The sequence below is a fragment of the Cryptotermes secundus genome, unplaced genomic scaffold (assembly GCF_002891405.2).
Source record: "Cryptotermes secundus unplaced genomic scaffold, Csec_1.0 scaffold779, whole genome shotgun sequence".
NCBI classification, from domain to species: Eukaryota; Metazoa; Arthropoda; class Insecta; order Blattodea; family Kalotermitidae; genus Cryptotermes; species Cryptotermes secundus.
The window spans coordinates 1,896,263-1,913,797 of NW_019737096.1; the positions used below are offsets into that span (position 1 = coordinate 1,896,263).

Here is a 17,535-nt window from a genome sequence, read left to right on the forward strand (position 1 = left end):
GGTCATGAACACAATTCCTAAGTATGTCCAGATTTCATCTGATGTGACATATTTGTAATTGAGTTCTCGAGAGTGAGGAGCTAACTCATGTGTGTTGAAGTGCTGGTGAGCATAGCGATTGGTTTCAGTTGTAATGTGAGTTACCAAGTCATCATCCAGAAAAAATTTTATCCATGAAAAGGGGTGCATTTTATGTGCTATATCAAGTTTGATCCCGGAACTACTAGTAAATGGAACTATTATTGGTACAATGTCTCCGTACGTCCATGAGATGGGCGTGTCAGGCACCGCACTCGTGGTAGCTAAATGTTCATGATTACTGTCTTGTGGATCATTGTCTATTACTGTATTATTGTCACTATCAACTTCATCCAATTCAGGAATCATTATTTCATCGCCACTATCATCATCAGCACAAATCTCCTTCACAACACTTTCCAGCTGGTCTGTAGGAACACGCCGAAACTTGTTGCGAGAAGCCATGGTGAAACTGAATGAATGTTAAATATTTTTTGAACTTTCCCTTCTCGGAGGGTTCTGACAGTAATATAGACCCCCACAAAGTTTACAAGGGTTCTTTACAACCATGCACAAAAACTATCATATATATGTCTTTGGTTGATGAGAGCCAAGAGAGCAAATAAGGGAAGAGATTTTCAAAGCGTTAAAACACGCCAACGCCAGGGAACGGCTGGCATCGCCCTGGCGTTAAAACACACCCGTGCCAGTCAAAGAGTTAATATGTCTTTCCAGAACTGTGATGTTCATATTCAGTGAAATAGTGATTTCAAAATATCCCTTAAGATTCTTAATGTTTGAGAGAGATCAATGGAACAATTCTCAGTGGAAAGTATAGCTAGAGGCTGGAATTTTCAAGATTTGCTGTTGACTGTTCAGTACATATTTCACTAGTATTTATAACTATAATAATTGAAAGTGTCCATGCATTAGAATAAACAGTGGCTATTCCAGGATGCCTTTAAGTGTTAAATAAAGTTTGTAAGTGGGAACACTGTATAATAAAATTTTGTATCAAAATTGTGACCATTCTATATTTCAGAATTGATGACATTCAGGACAACTCTATTCTGCGTAGAGGTATTCCTGTGGCACACTCAATTTATGGAGTTGCCAGCACTATCAATGCTGCCAACTATGTGCTGTTCATAGCACTGGAGAGGGTGCTGAGCCTAAATCACCCTGAAGCAACAACAGTATACACAGAACAACTCCTGGAGCTGCATCGGGGGCAGGGAATGGAGATCTACTGGCGTGATAACTACACTTGCCCATCAGTAGAGGAATATCAACAGATGACCAAAAGAAGTAAGGTTAGGGTTTTTTTTTTTTTATTATTATTATTGCTAGTGGGGTGGGACTAAGTCCCTTGTACTGCGGCCACTTCTGGCCTATTGTACCAGTCCCAGATGATAGGTGAGGGTGATTGTGGAGCAATTGGTGGAATGAAGATTGGCAGGGGAAACCGAAGTACTCGGAGGAAACCTGCCCCAGTGCCACTTTGGACAGCACAGATCCCACTTGACTAGATCATGGGATCGAACCTGGGCCGCATTGGTGAGAAGCCAGCGACATACCGCTTGAGCTGTGGTGCGGCCACAAGGTTAGGGTTAGATCCATGAGCACAATTTAACCCCATACCCCCGTTATTCTAACAAGATTGGAAGGGTGCAATCCGTACCAAAGTACATAGTTTCCATGTGTATTCTTTGCACTTTTGGCATTCTTAGTGCATATAGCTATGCCAGACAGCTCTGATAAAGTTGTTAACACTAGTATGTACATCTGAGGTTACTATGGTTGTTAGTGTGTGCCTGCCATGTTGTTATCTGTGTGTAGTGCAACAAGTGTGAGTGGCTTCCAATGGCATAAAGTTAATATTAAATTTAATCAAAATCTGCACTGCAGGCTTTGGTTTGAAATATATGGATGGTGTATTAACCAACAACAGATTAAAAAAAATCGTGGCTAGCAGGGAGAATGTGGTTCAGAAAAAAACTTTTATGAAAAATTGCACAGGAGAGGGTTCGTTTATGGATGAACTTAAATCAGTTTTATTACCTTGACCTGAAACTGAATACATATCTTTCAGCCTGCTGTTTGATGGCCATGTTACATTTGCCATTGGGGTCATGTCCTATTCTCTGAATCAGAATTATTTTCTCATTAAGTGCATATACCACCATAAATAAGCAGAATAGGTAACTGCATAGATTAGGGCAGAATAAACAGTGAGGGAAAAATAATGTAGCACTTAGCAAAAAAAAAAAAAAAAGTAAACAGTAATGAGGACACAGGGGGTAATGCTTTTGATCTTAAAACTGGATTTATGTTATGTAATTACAGAGAAATATGAATTTAAGCATGTCTTGCTACAGTGAAAGTCCCATTGAAGTTTATTTTTAGAGCAGTGGATTTGAACACTAAACACAAAAATCTTAACACTCTAGGTTCAAGTAACTCAACTGTTGGTTTACTTGTTAGCACTGCAGTTTTTCGTAGTACACTGGAGATTTACTTTATTTCATGGCAAAAAGTGAGTCATATGATCTGCGTGCATTCATTGGAGTTGAAAAGGTAGCTATATCACCATCTGGGGATACAAGAATAACTGCATGGCCAAAGTATATTCTGAAAGAGAAAGATTTAGTTCTGTCTTGGCATGTTACTATCTGACCTTGGTTGGATATGATAGATAGTCTGGACAAAGCACTGGTAAATGATGACAACGTTCAGATAGGAGAGTGAAAGGGTTAAAAGGAAGAAACTAAACACTGAGATTATTTTGTTTGGATCATTGAAATTGAATGTTAAATGAGGTAGAACCTTAAATCAAGGAATGTTATAGAGGGGTTCTATTGGATAAGGATTTCCATTAGTTAAAATTTAATATTGAGGGTTCTAGATCAGATTTGTCAGTGGAGAGTTACCTACATGGGACTCAGTCTTCTCCCATGGGCAGAGAACAGGAAGGTCAAAGTACTGTAATTTTTGGTGTAAAGCAAATTTTCTTCAGTTAAGTTTCATATCCTTTTCCAAACAGAGAAACCATTATTTAAGGTTTCACTGTATAAGTATTCTTTTTGGAGGGGGGGGGGCAGTCTAGTCCCATACATAAAACGGTTTGGTGGAATCCTTGTAGTTTGTAAGTAAGGCACTGGACATGTACACGTATGTACATATGGCCTGATGTGGATATTTGTTTTGGAAGGATTGTTGTAGTTGGGGAGGTAACAGTATGGTCTCATGCATACAAAGAATATTCAGAAAGTAAAGATACAAAGGCCGGTCACGGTAGCTGAGCGGTCTAAGGCATGCACTGTTTTCGCTCATTCAGAAGCCAGGATTGTGGGTTCAGATCCCATTTGGGGCATGGATGTTTGTGTGCGTTTTTATGTGTTTGTGTACAGGTAGAGGCCTTGCGACAAGCTGATAAACCGCCCAAGGAGTCCTACCGTATGTCTAAGATTAGTAAAACCAAAGTGAAAACAGAGAGTTTCATGGAAGTAGGCCTAGGCCCAAATGAGGGCTGTAGTGCCAATGAAAAAAAAAAAAGATACAAAGTCCGGAAAATATTTGTAAAGCATTTTTTTTATTCACTTGTAGCACTTTTACAGCATACCTTTATTTACTTTTCCACTTAGTCACCATGGATCGCAATGCACTTGGTGAGCCTGGGAACAAGTTTTTTATTCCAGCATTGTAGAAATCTCCTGCCTTCTCTCTTAGCCATGGCATTTCATGGAGAACAGTTCTTGACACTTCTGGACAATGTTGATGAAGTTCACCGATGGTTAAACATCTTTCAGCATGAATGTTTTCATCAGTTTTTGGACAATTTCGTCAGTGAAAATGGATGGCCTTCCACTCCTTATTTCATCATGAACATCACTTTTTCCTGCTTCAAATTCACGACACCATTTTGCCACTTTTTGCCTGTTCATGACATCTTTGCCGTAAACAGAAACAAGTTGGCGAATTTCAGCAACAGTTTCTCCTTTTGCTTGAAAAAATCAAATTACTGCACGAATCCCACATTTGGCAGGATTTTGAATAGACATGTCCATTTTAAACACACTGCGAGCACAACGTTGCCGTGACTATCGTATGGTTCCTGTCTCACACTGCAGCACTGCCATTTCTGAAAAAAAAAACCCTTTGTATCTTTACTTTCTGAATATCGTAAATACTCATAACCTTTGACTTTGGCCAGGTGTAGTTTTTTATTTTTGTTGTGGCAGGATCTGTGGTCTGGGGTCAACAACCTGGCCCCATACATAAGAAGTGTTAGGCTGGGGCCACATGAGCACACGAAGTACGTCCGTTGCAACGAACGTACTTTATGATGGACGTTGCTGAGGACACAACACAGTTGCAGAATGTGGTGCATAGTTTATTGTCTGCAGTGGAGCCAGAAGAAAGCGTAGCATTCGCCTCTCTTGTTTATTTCTACAACGGATGTCACGATGTTCATTAAAATGGACGCATTTTGTGTGCTCGTGTGGCCCCCGCCTTAGGGTTCTGGCCCGGTGCTCTTTGTTGTTTTGTTTTTTGTAGGTTGCTTTATGTCAATGTCAATATGAGGTGGTATTGGAAAGTTCCCGGACTGTTATTGTTGTAACTACCTCGGTGAAAGAAAATGGAGACTATTTTGAAGGAGATGGTAGCAAAAATTGAGTAAGTTAAGCCATCATTTCTTTTTTGACCTAATTTGGGAACTTTCTGATACACCTTGTATTTAGGTTATAGCATTGACTCTCGGGATGACAGTGAATGGTGAACTGGAAATTATTCAGAAGGAAGTGGTTGTGGCCTATTCAAGGAGGTAGGGAAGAAAACAATGAAAACCTCATTCAGNGGGTCAACAACCTGGCTACATACATAAGAAGTGTTAGGCTGGGGCCACATGAGCACACGAAGTACGTCCGTTGCAACGAACGTACTTTATGATGGACGTTGCTGAGGACACAACACAGTTGCAGAATGTGGTGCATAGTTTATTGTCTGCAATGGAGCCAGAAGAAAGCGTAGCATTCGCCTCTCTTGTTTATTTCTACAACGGATGTCACGATGTTCATTAAAATGGACGCATTTTGTGTGCTCGTGTGGCCCCCGCCTTAGGGTTCTGGCCCGGTGCTCTTTGTTGTTTTGTTTTTTGTAGGTTGCTTTATGTCAATGTCAATATGAGGTGGTATTGGAAAGTTCCCGGACTGTTATTGTTGTAACTACCTCGGTGAAAGAAAATGGAGACTATTTTGAAGGAGATGGTAGCAAAAATTGAGTAAGTTAAGCCATCATTTCTTTTTTGACCTAATTTGGGAACTTTCTGATACACCTTGTATTTAGGTTATAGCATTGACTCTCGGGATGACAGTGAATGGTGAACTGGAAATTATTCAGAAGGAAGTGGTTGTGGCCTATTCAAGGAGGTAGGGAAGAAAACAATGAAAACCTCATTCAGTATAGCCAATGTTCTTGCGGAGATTCGAACCAAGTGCACTGGGCATTGTGATGAGGTCCTTATAGTCTCCAAGCAAGGCACTGGACTTGTATAAAATAAGTCATGGGTTCCTGGCTAGGTGCACTTGTTTGTTGTGGCAGGATCTTTGTAGTATAAAATGTCTTGGGTTCTGGTCAGGTCCAATTATCTATTATGGTGTGATTCTTGTAGACTCCAAGTAGGGACCTGGACTTTTATATAAAGAATATTGGGTTCTGAGCCAGGTGTTGTTGTTTTTTTGTGGTAGGTTCCATGTAGTCTGGAACCAACAGCTGTGACCTTGAATTGCTGGAACATAATAAATATGCTTTTCACAGAAACAGGTGGACTGTTTATGCTTGCAATCCGACTCATGCAGCTCTTTAGTGAGAATAAAGCTGACTTCACCAGACTGACTGGCATCTTGGGCCTGTACTTCCAGATTCGGGATGACTACTGCAATCTCTGCCTGCAGGAGGTAACTGACATCTTAGGTGTTGTTTCTAGATAGGTGAAATCGTCCCTATATGTGAGCTTGTTGCCAGGAAGCTGTATGGGGGACACTGATATGATGCCTCATGCATTCTGTACCCTGCCACTAGATGGAACTAGATCTGTTGTAAAGACAGATATTTCTGTTGTCATTGGTGAACATTTTTACTGTATAATATAGATTGGGTACCGTTTCTTAGAGTTCATAATTCATAGGAAGCAAATTACATTTACCTGCATTTCCTTTTTAGTGTATTTACTCATTTATCTGAAAGTTGCAGTGCATAAAATATTCAAATAATGTGTTTCAGAATATAATTTTACATGTTAGATTGTGGTGATTTCAGTTGAATGTGATCCACATGGTATGATTATCTGCAGCAGTAAACTCCACCATTTGACTTCTTGATGAGCATTGCGATGAAAAAATCAGTGAATAATTTTCATGCAAAATGCAATTTTTAGGGGTGAAGACTCATGTCAGTGGTGTGAAACCTTGTAACATGTTTGACCATTTTGTGTGCTTTTAAACCCATTTTTAGCCAGAAGTCATAACTTGCATTAACATACAACAAGTGAAAACAATTCAGAAAATCTGTTCACATAAATAATCTTAACACGCTTGTCACAGAGTTCTCTTACTGTTGCTCTAGTGTCTTCTGTGAAACTAACTGGTTCCATAAGTATATGGGACACTTTAGTCTGTCTCTGCCTCGCAGGTTTTTAAGTTTAACTTATTTTCTTTCAGTTACTCTGTGATGACATGAAAGGGAGGCAGAAGTAGTGGAATAGATATGTTCAATTTCAGAACTGACCTTTCTGAGGATTTCAGTGCAAGCTGTGTAAGTAGTTGAGGGATAGATAAATATGGAGAATGTTCTTCTGCAATGTGAGACCAGGGTACAACCTGCATGTAATGGGTTGTACATATACTGCTCTGCAGTTCTGCAGATAAGAAAAACAAAAGATCTGGGAAAATATGTGCTTAAACAAAGTCTGATTACTGTCAGAAACTATGTTGATGATATATAACACTGTTTCACATGCTGAAATTTTATTTAATTTTAACATGGCTGATCACCCATGAGGACTTCGCTACATTTAGTATCTGCTGAAACATCGGATTTATGAAAACCCACTTTGTTTTATAACCCCTGTATGCTTTCATGCCACAGTATTGTCTGTACTGTGACGTGATGATTTAAACATTGTGTGCTCCTAGGCAGTGGCAAATTAACGCATTTTCACAGCTCACTAAAAGAGTATCATGGCAATGGTTATGCATGCAACGATAGAAGAACTTTTAGAAATGGTGCCTTCTATACAGTTTATGTCGAGGCTATGTAACTAGAGCCTCTGGGTGAGTGATAGTCAGTGATGGCTAATGATGCCATGAAAACCATTTGAGAGTCAAAAGAGGTCATTGTTGGGATCCATTACCAAGTAGTGACCACATGGGGACACAGCAGACTGGGAAGATTTGGAATGTGTAATAATTTGTGAAGTATGTAAATAAGCAGTAGTGTTATAATTACTTGTAGTAAATCCAATTACCAATCTAAACCCTGTGTCTAGTCACAAGTGTGTGACAGACTGGTGTCAGAAGTGGGATTAGTTGGATTACTTGGATTGAAGACTAAAGTGGATAGTTATATCGCCATACTATGAGATGTGGAGTAAATGATAAAATACATGCTGGCTGAAATGAAAGCCCATCAAGAGAATATAGTGACCATGATAAAGATCAGCCAAGAACGGAAGAGAGCTGAAATGAAAGCCCGTCAAGAAAGGATGGAAGCCAAGATGGAGGCCTGGTTAGAAAAGATGGGGGCTAACCAGGAAAAGTTAGGAGTCAAGACGGAGGCCAGTCAGGAAAAGATAGAGGCTGTAGTGGAGCCTTATGGGTAGGTACCACATGTAAAAACCACTCACCTTACCGCCCCACAGTACCAGGCATCTGATATGCTACATGGAGTCCTTGAAGGAGCAATGTATGAGGAGGCTATTGGGGTCCGAGGAACGATTTGGGGATGAACACCTGTCTGTAGGGTACCGCATTCAGCTGCAAACATGGATCCAAGACAATGGTGAATACTTACAGGAGTTTGCCACTGCCATTAACCCGTTGCCGTGGTTTGACGTGTATGTTTCGTCAGGTATTTAAATCGTCTGGGGGGGTTCGACGTGTATGTTTCGTCCAGCTGCACACCTATGTTATAACGCCCATAATAATTGATGGTTTTGCTGTAGATTGTTAGATTTTTCGCTGGCATGTTGTCAGTAGTACAGAGTATAATATGACACGTCTTTATCTGCGCTAAGTCATTGTTACATATGCCTGTCTTGCAGCAAAGTTCCTGTGGCTCTTGCTAGCGGTTTCACCGTAATGAATGTCGTGTTTCCTTTGCTACGAAGTTATAAACATCAGAGACGTGATGTGATGTGTTTATAATATCATATTGCCCTGAGCTGGCCACAACTAACACACTCAATTGGAATTCTTAGAATTGGGTTGTCCAAAAATTTATTCTCGCATGATCCATTGATTTCGCACAGTACAAAGGCCCAGTTCTTAGAAAAACGCCACAATTTAAGGCAGAACACTGTGGTCACCCCCTGAGACGATACGGATGTGTGTGGGGGAGGGAAAAGAACTCATTCCTTCATGTATTATCGCTCCAGTTGACGCCATTTTATCGTACTGACCTTGGTGGTCGTTTCGAGGGATGACCATAAATATTTTTTTTGAGCCAGCTAAGCTCTGCTTTCGTTCACTATATACCAGCCAGTTCTTATAATAACTTCATGAATTCTGTGGTCACCCCTACGACATCTGGGGCAGCCGAAAAGGTTGGAATCTGAAACGCAGAAGCACCAAACCCTTGTTATGATAACACAAAGGTTGAATTTACTGCAGCTAATCTGTCAAAATATACGACTCACGGAGAGACATTTCCACTTGTATTCCCCCCACGGGGAAGAAGGCAGGGCCGCACAGAAGTGTGGTTAGAAAAAAAAGAGCAAAAGAAAAGATACGCAGTATTGGTTTGGTGAATGTGAGCCAGCGCTGTGTTTAGACTAATGCTTCAAGGCGTCACCTGCTTACATAGCCGAGATACCGGGTGCTCATATTATAAGGCAAGGTTATAAAACCATCTTTTAAGATCATTTTAGTGAAAGTTTCATCCTTCAAGGCGTACCATTCACTGCTCAAATACTAAACAACCTGCACCCATGGCCGAGATACAGGGCTCCCATATTATAAGGTAAGGTTATAAAACCACAATTTAAGATCATTTTAGTGAAAGTTTCATGTTCCTATCTCATAGAATTTAAGAACAATGATGAATAAATAATTTTCGAGCAAAATTTAAATGGCCGGCTGAATATATTACCGCAGGAGCCGCGGCCGCGGAATTTAAATGACCACGTCAAAGGGTTAAGCAGCTGACCCACTGTCCCTTTCCTGCACTACATGAGAACCACATTCGTAAGGGACTGGGCTAGGCACAGGACGGTGGGATAGGAGACTGAGGCATAAACCAGCAGCTACATCTGAGAGGTGAGAAGGTACTCAATGACACCTTCAGGCGGAGCCTAGAGCTGGAAGTCTTAAAACTGACAGTTGGGTCTTCCATTTGTCTCCAGTAATCGAGTAAACAAGTGATAGGGTGATGTGGAGGAGCTGACCCCCTCCAAAACGAAAGAAGAGACTACCGACAACTCGTGCCAGTGCTGTAGGAACACTGACCACTTTCAAAGTTCTGGCTGCATAAACCCGAAGATGTGCCATTTGTGAGACCAATCACAGATGTCACAGGTACATCCCCTTTGGATAAGAAATGGCAGTATTCCTATAGGCTGCTTGGGATGAACAGCTTTAAGGAGGGAGCAATGTGACATGATGACTTAAAAATTTCCTGCTGTTCAGAAATGGCAAACTAAATAGGTTTCATTGGCTCAATAAACTTTTACTGCAGCAACAGTTATATGTTCAAAGACAGAGGAACTGTTAGGAACGGTGTCTTCTGTATGGTTTGTGTTGAGGCTATAGTCTCTGGGTGCGTGATAGTGATGGCTAATGATGCCGTGAGAACCATTAGAGAGTCAAAATAGGTCATTGTTGAAACAGCTACCAAGCAACAAACAACTGAAGACACCGCAGACTGGGAAGACTTGGAATGTCCACTGGTGATTTGTTAAATGAGTGGAATAGCCGTAGTGTTGTAATTCCAGTTATGACTTACAAATCTTCAATGATTCCAATTACCAATCTAAACCCCCATGTCTAGTCACTTAAGTAACAGGAAGTGTCATAATATTATACTTGAGCATCCTGTTGTGTTGATGTATCACTCATTTATACACCTCCATCTTTAATGCAGTTTAAAACTGTTCATGTCTCACTCTACGGTTACAAGTTACTAACTGCAAGTCATATTCCATTGAATACTGATTGCTTCTTAATGTGTATTCTTTTTATTTTTTTCAGTATTCAGAAAACAAAAGTTACTGTGAAGACCTCACAGAGGGGAAGTTCAGTTTCCCAATAATTCATGCCATAAAGAGTCGACCAGATGATAATCAGGTGATCCGTATCCTTTTCTTTAAGATCATTTTGTTAACACTGACTTGACTCAAGAATGCTAATATGAGGAGAGTTATGTTATGCCGCTAAGGTTATGCACATGTAGATGTAGTTTTTTTGGGTAAATTTGGAATCACTACAATTAGATGTAAGATGGAAAAAACACAAAAAAACTAAACTAAAACTGAATAGTAATAAGGACATGAACCGGAGAGCTGGGTTTACAAGGAAGTAAAAGAAATTCCTGACTAATCAGAATGTTAACACGACAGCGGGAACCGCTGACAATACGGAAGGGCTATATGAAATGTGTCATAAGCACTATGGCAGACGAAAAATGCTGAGCAGAAGGAGGCGGCTTACCGAAAGAGTCAACCCCTTCTCGATTAACAACCAATAAACAAGCTACACCGACCCAAAATCACGTCAGGGTAGGAGGACCCCTATACCCGGAAGACAACGAGTCAGCATAGCAGAGGTTATAAAAACCCGAGACGACCCATTTTAGGGGCTCTTTTTAGCTTTTTAGCTTCTTAGCTTTTTTTGGCTATTCGATTCGATTCTAGTCGGATCTATTCTTATTAATGTCATTATTACATTAGTACCTCAATTGTGGCCATGAGTGGACGCTGGATCGTGATGACAAGCCTTCTCATCTTCAGCTCAAGTAAGTGGAACCATTTCATATAGCCATGATCATTGAGTGCAAAGTGTAAAGTGTAAAGTGTAACCCGGAAGAGATAGGCTAATCAGATGGGCTAGGTCATTCAGTGATTCCAAGCATAGAATACCGACAGCAGGGTGATCGGTGGTGGACATGATGAGACACTGCAAGATTATTTTAATGTAAGTCAAACCGACAAACGTCGGCACGGTGTATATAGTGTATTTAAAGACGTAGGTAAATAGAATAGGCTAGGAATGTGTACGAGTTTCATTCAACCACACATATCCACGAGTGTTATCCTCTTCCTCCGCCTCCAGGACTTCCCAAAGCTTCGGCGATTTACGGTTTACCCCAGACAGTAATGCAAGCTAAGATAAGTACGAGATTTCTTGGATTACCAAGATGGTGGCAGCATACTAAACAGGGTGACGGAGAGGGATATTTCCTCGCCCTCCGTCATCACGGCAGGAGATAAGTGTAGCGACAGCTAGAGAGAGGTACAGTGGCGGAAGCGGTGGAGGTACCTCCACGCCCCCCCTTCACGCCGTAACAGTGGTGGCAGCGGTGGGATATACCTCCATGCCCCCCTGCCACCACGGCATAACAAGTTAAAAAAAATATAATGTGACTTCTAGCATTGCTTACTATTTGAGGATTCCAGAGGTTTGAGTACCATTTCTTTTTCGAAGTAATGCCCTTCACATGCTGTAGACGTTTTCTGAAGTGCCCCCACCAAGTTCTCAAACATGTGCAGTAGTCCATATCCTGATGTCTTGCATAGAGTAGCAGTAGTGGATTGTTTAACTTGATTGTAAATGCTGAATTTATGTCCTTGTAGTTCATGTTTAAGTATCGTAAATGCCCAGAAATCACATAGGGTGAAATTGGACTGTGCAGTGAATGTTATACAGGTGTTCTAACTATGTCCGTTAGCGCCTCTTGTCATAACATGTGCAATATACAGCTGTACATTGTGTGCAGAAGCCACTGTTTTGTCAAGAACGCCATTCTTTTTATATAAATAGCCTTCCTTAAATGAGTTTCAAGTGTGTTTGCATAGTCACACAATACACACTTTATGTCTGAGGTAGCCATGCTAAAGAATACTGCCTTATGAATCAAGAAACAATGTGACTGTTACGTTTCCTGATGGTGGTACTGTCCAAAATTTGTTTGGTGAAGATCAAACTGTGTTTTGAAACAATAGGCTGTTATTTCATTTGTGGGTCATAATGTCTTATCCAAGACTCACCACAGGTGGTTTTGGGGAATAAAATGTCAGGGTTTTGTTCATCAAGAGTTGCATTTCATTGGCAGACTTTCACATGCTTTCTTTTCTGCTCATCACTGATGTCATGGGGAACCAATCTTGGACCCATTCGGCTCTATCTTCATTCCACTGTAATGATATTGTGAACCCTTTCTGTTGACACATTTAAACTACAGGATAATTCCCTTATCAGTAATCTCCTGTCCTTTAGAAGATCTTAAGCTTTATCAGTATTCATGTCTGTGATGGTAGTGCTTGGTCTCCCACTTCAAGCTTTATAAACCGCCCTTTTTTTTTCATCTTTAAAATGTTTTTGCCATTGAAATACTGCAGCCCAGCACATTGGTTCATTTCCATACACGTTCTGTAATATCTCTGACATCTCTTCACCACTTTTTCCCAGCTTCACACAAAATTCTGTGGCTCATTTCTGCCCTAAAACATGTGAAAGATCATTCTGCTCTGCCATTGGAAAGCGGGTTTCTTCCAAGAGATTTTACAAATACATGCACACTATGGAAAATGACAACCTTTGCACTAATATCTGAACGCACTTGAGGAAGTGACATGGCGCTTGCACCACATCAGTTAAGACCACTGATGGTGAACAGTGTTCAGGCTCATTCCTTTTCAAACTCTCTTTATATTTAACTCCTTTCAGTGTCCTGTAATTATTGTTAGAACTTATGCAGGGTGATAGTAGAGGGTAATGAACATTTCATTAAAAAATGACAGGTGCTTAACAAAACTGTAAATATTCAGTAAATGCACTACAGTTACTATGTTTTAAATAAGTTTTGCATAGGGACCAAAATACTTGAATGCCTTAAAAGAGTAGGCTTGAAAGTTTCTTCTAAAACTAATAGAGAAACATACTAAATACAGTGGCTTTCGCATATGCTTCACGTTTCTGCTGTTATGTTTAAAGTTGAGTAGCCTGCTCTGGAATGTTATTCTTTCTTGAAGAAAGAAACTAATTTGAAATAAAATTTTACATTTCCCAGTGGTTTCTGGCGATTGACTCTGTCATGTCAGAAATTCCACAAACGAGGTGGTGATACACATTTGTATGGAAACAACAGTATTTTGTAGCCCACAGCTCTTTTGGACTACCTGTCTTTTTTCGGTTGGCCTCAAATATGTCTCAACAGACATTTCAGTTTGTCTGCAGTCAGCTATCATGTCAGTTCCATCTACAGTCCACAGTCCAACAATCCATTAGCCCCACAATCTTAACTGTCCCACTTCTGACCTCAGTGTTATGTAATAGTGACTTCACAACAGGGTCAGAAGTTCTTGCATGACTCCTCAGTGCCCCTTTGTCACAGACTCACTTGTTAGCCCAGTCATCACAGACCCATTCTTTATTAGCTCACAGGGTCTCTGTATATTGTCATGTTGTGGGCTACCAAGATGACACTGCCTCCAACAACTCACTGACAATTGTGCGCATACTCGTTGCCACAGATGTGTTTTACTGTCATGTTGCTTAATAATGAACACCTCTGTGCTGTTCCTGTGATTCCGAGATCAGGGTGGGGCGCAGAAACTTCCTTTCTGTGAAGACAGATTGTGAAGGGAGGGAAGGTTGCAGAAAAGTGGGGATATGCTTGGAGAACGCAGCAGTCACGGAAGTTTCTGTCTAATACCCCTCAGTAGGACACATGAGGTGGACGAGTGAGCAGTGTGCGTTTGCTGTCAAAGTCTATTTTTCAAACAACCATTCCTATGTGGCAGTGCAGCGTGCGTTCCATACTCACTTCAGAATTAAGCCCAGAGGTCCAGTTCCCGACCGGAAATTGATTATTTTGTGGGTAGAGAACTTCAGGACAACCGGGAGTGGTAAAAAAATCATCAGGATGACAACGGACCATTACAACGCCAGAAAATGTGGAGGCAGTTCAACAGTCGATTTTGAGATCTCCAAGACGCTCCACTCTCAAACATGCAGTCACCCTAGACATATCCAATCATTCAATGCGCCAAATTCTTCACGAACATCGTCATTTCCATCCCTATAAGATGGTTGTTGTCCAAGAATTGTCACCACGTGATTTCCAGAACTGAATAACAGCGTGTGAAACGTTATTGAAAACTTTACCCCCTGACACACTTGTTTTCTTTAGTGATGAGGCACATTTTCACCTATCCGGATATGTCAACAAGCAGAATATGTGCTATTGGAGTGGTAACAATCCCAGAGAGCTCCATGAGAGGCCACTTCACAGTGATAAGGTGACAGTATGGTGTGCATTGTCAAGAGTTGGAGTTATTGGCCCTTATTTTTTTGAAGAAGACAATCATGCAGTTACTGTCAATTCACAGCGGTATGTGGACATGATTAAAAACTTTTTTGAACCAGCTCTTGAAGGAATCCATTTAGGAAATGTCTGGTTCCAACAGGATGGTGCCACGGCCCACAAAGCCCGAGCTTCAATGACAGTTTTGAGGGCAAAGTTCTCCCGACGGCTCATCTCGCTTCGAGGTGACATCCCTTGGCCAGCGCACTCACCTGATCTAATGCCCTGTGATTTTTTTTATGGGGATACCTCAAGGCAAAGGTTTTTAAACATCGCCCCACAAACCTGCTTCAACTGAAGAATGTTATTCGGAAGGGAGTATCCCAAATTCCGGCGCACATGTTGGAACATGCGGAGGGGAACTTCAGAAAATGGTTGCATCAGTGCATAGAAAACGGTGGTCACCACCTTCAAGATATTTTGTTTAAACCTACATGATTTAAAACTTTAAAGTATGTTATTTCATTAGCTAAACATAAATTTTGTCTATCAGCAATAATTTTTCTTTTATTCACCTTCAAAGAAAGGAAGTTTCTGCGCCCCACCCTGTACTATGAGAGTATTGCATATATGTGGGTTACTTCAAAAGTCATGGCAACTAATTTTTTGGGGCAAACACGTTACAGTGAAGAAAGTTCAAAATATGCTTATGGAAGGGCATGATATACCCCTCCGATTAGCTTAGTCACATCAGGTAGATGTGAAGGGGCATAGGTAAAGTAGGCAAGAAAAATTGCACATTACAGAATGACTGTTTTTTTTTTCCATTCTTTAATCCTTGAAAAATTCAGTTGTGATTAAGAAATAAAAAATTCAATGTGAGTTTTGTAAAATTTGGTGCACAGTTGCCTGGTCAATCCCTGGATGTCTCTCTAACTCCTTCAGAGACCAGCACCTATCTTCCTCCGTGCACTGGGCGATCACGGCACGAGAAACATCGGTACGAATGGACACAGGGCGTCCACTATGTTGCAAGTCGGCACTTGCTTCTCTTCCACGTTGGAACGCTTCTGTCCACCTTGCAACAGTTCTGTATGGTAGAGCATGATCACCCAGAGCTTCCACAAGCTCTGAGTGACATTCAGTCGCATTTCTGCCGCGAAGCACTGCTATTTTCACGTAACAACACTGTTCCAGCCGGCTAACGTTCATTCTTGACAAAGGTTATGTTCACACTGACTTCGCGCTGGACTTGCTTCATTGTCTCTGGACTATTGCATCATCTAGCGGCATCATTAGAAATCAGACGTTGCTGTCTCTCAGCGGCAAATTTGGAAATTCTGGTCGGAGCTTCCAAAATTTCGGAAAAATTATGTTGCCGTGACTTTTGAAGTAACCCACATAATTGTAGTGGAAAATGATATAGCACAGGGTGTCAGCAGAGGACTTTATCTATAGGTCCACATAGCTGTGATGCTTTAATATTCCAGAGTGAATGTGTATTGTTCGTAACAAGGAAGGATGGGTCACATTGAAGTGGTTATAAATGTAATATTCTTTGTAATGATACTGCATAAATACAGGACTGATTGTATTGAAGTTCCATTGTTTCAGATTATAGCAAAATCTTTGTGATACTGTTATGTGAAGAACTTTGAATATTTGTCTTGACTGCATCCATTCAGATATTCTGCGTCAACGAACACACGATGTGGAAGTAAAGAAGTACTGTATTACATTGCTGGAGAAGTTTGGGTCTTTCAGGCACACGAGGCATACACTTAAGGAGCTTGATGCTGAGGCAAGGGCTGAGGTGGCCAAACTTGGAGGCAATCCACTCCTGGAAGCTGTCTTGGATGAACTGCTGAACTGGGAGAGAAGGCCAGACCAGAAGAACCCAGAACTATGATGCTGCTATCTTAACATGATTTATTATCAGTCTATATGTGGCTAGGGACTCATCCATGTCTGTAGGATGACTTACACAGGGTTGCACAGACCGTGAACAATGGCGAGGAATATATATACTTGTATGCTTGAGGCAGGGGCATACTTTATGGGGCTCAACATATGCATTATTTATTATTAAATAATAGTTTTCACATGTTAAGGAAGCATACCTAACACATAAAGGGCTTGCTTTGGCTTTGTGTCATAAATTTTTGTGTTCATTAAATGTTCAACAGTATATATATTGTCACAATTTATGTGTGACTATAGATGGGGCTCAACAGACACACACACACACACACACACACACAGGAGGTAGGCAAAATAATGGAAATACTACAGATACTGCACACATTTCTTTATTAAGAAGGTGTTGGTCCACCTTTTATCTTCAGTACAGCTGCAATCCTTAAGTTTTGAACATTCATTAGTGGAATTTTATACCATTCCAGTTGTTTTAGAGATGTTAGAGGTGGGAATCTGTTCATCACTTTAGACTCAAAAACTGAACAAAGTGATTCAATGATGTTCAGACCTGGTGATTTTGCTGGCCAGGGACAATGTTGAAGTTTACCTTCATGCTCTTCAGACAGTTCCAACTGTGTGAATGGGAGCATTGTTGTCTTGTAAAACTGCATCATTGTTCAGAAGTAATGTCAGGATCATGGGATGCACCTCATTACCCAGCCTCTCCACATACTCTCTTGCAGTAATTTGGCCATGGAAGGTACTGATGAGATGAACAGAATACTGTACCATGATACTGCTGCCCAAACCATTACAGAACCTCCCCTGTGTTTCACTGCTGGAACCAGGCGTTTCGGATTGTAT

The 17,535-nt window shown here is 40.9% G+C and overlaps 1 protein-coding gene across 1 annotated transcript in view; it reads left to right on the forward strand.

Moving 5' to 3' along the window:
• The window catches only part of LOC111870185 (geranylgeranyl pyrophosphate synthase), a 30,219-nt gene extending 13,214 nt beyond the window's left edge, over window positions 1-17,005 (forward strand). The window contains exons 3-6 of the mRNA XM_023862264.2: window positions 1,061-1,326; window positions 5,836-5,975; window positions 10,482-10,584; window positions 16,440-17,005. Of these exons, the coding sequence (XP_023718032.1) occupies window positions 1,061-1,326; window positions 5,836-5,975; window positions 10,482-10,584; window positions 16,440-16,663 (733 nt within the window). The 3' untranslated portion in view covers window positions 16,664-17,005. The remainder of the gene's footprint in view (window positions 1-1,060; window positions 1,327-5,835; window positions 5,976-10,481; window positions 10,585-16,439) is intronic.
• The last annotated feature ends 530 nt before the right edge of the window (window positions 17,006-17,535 follow it).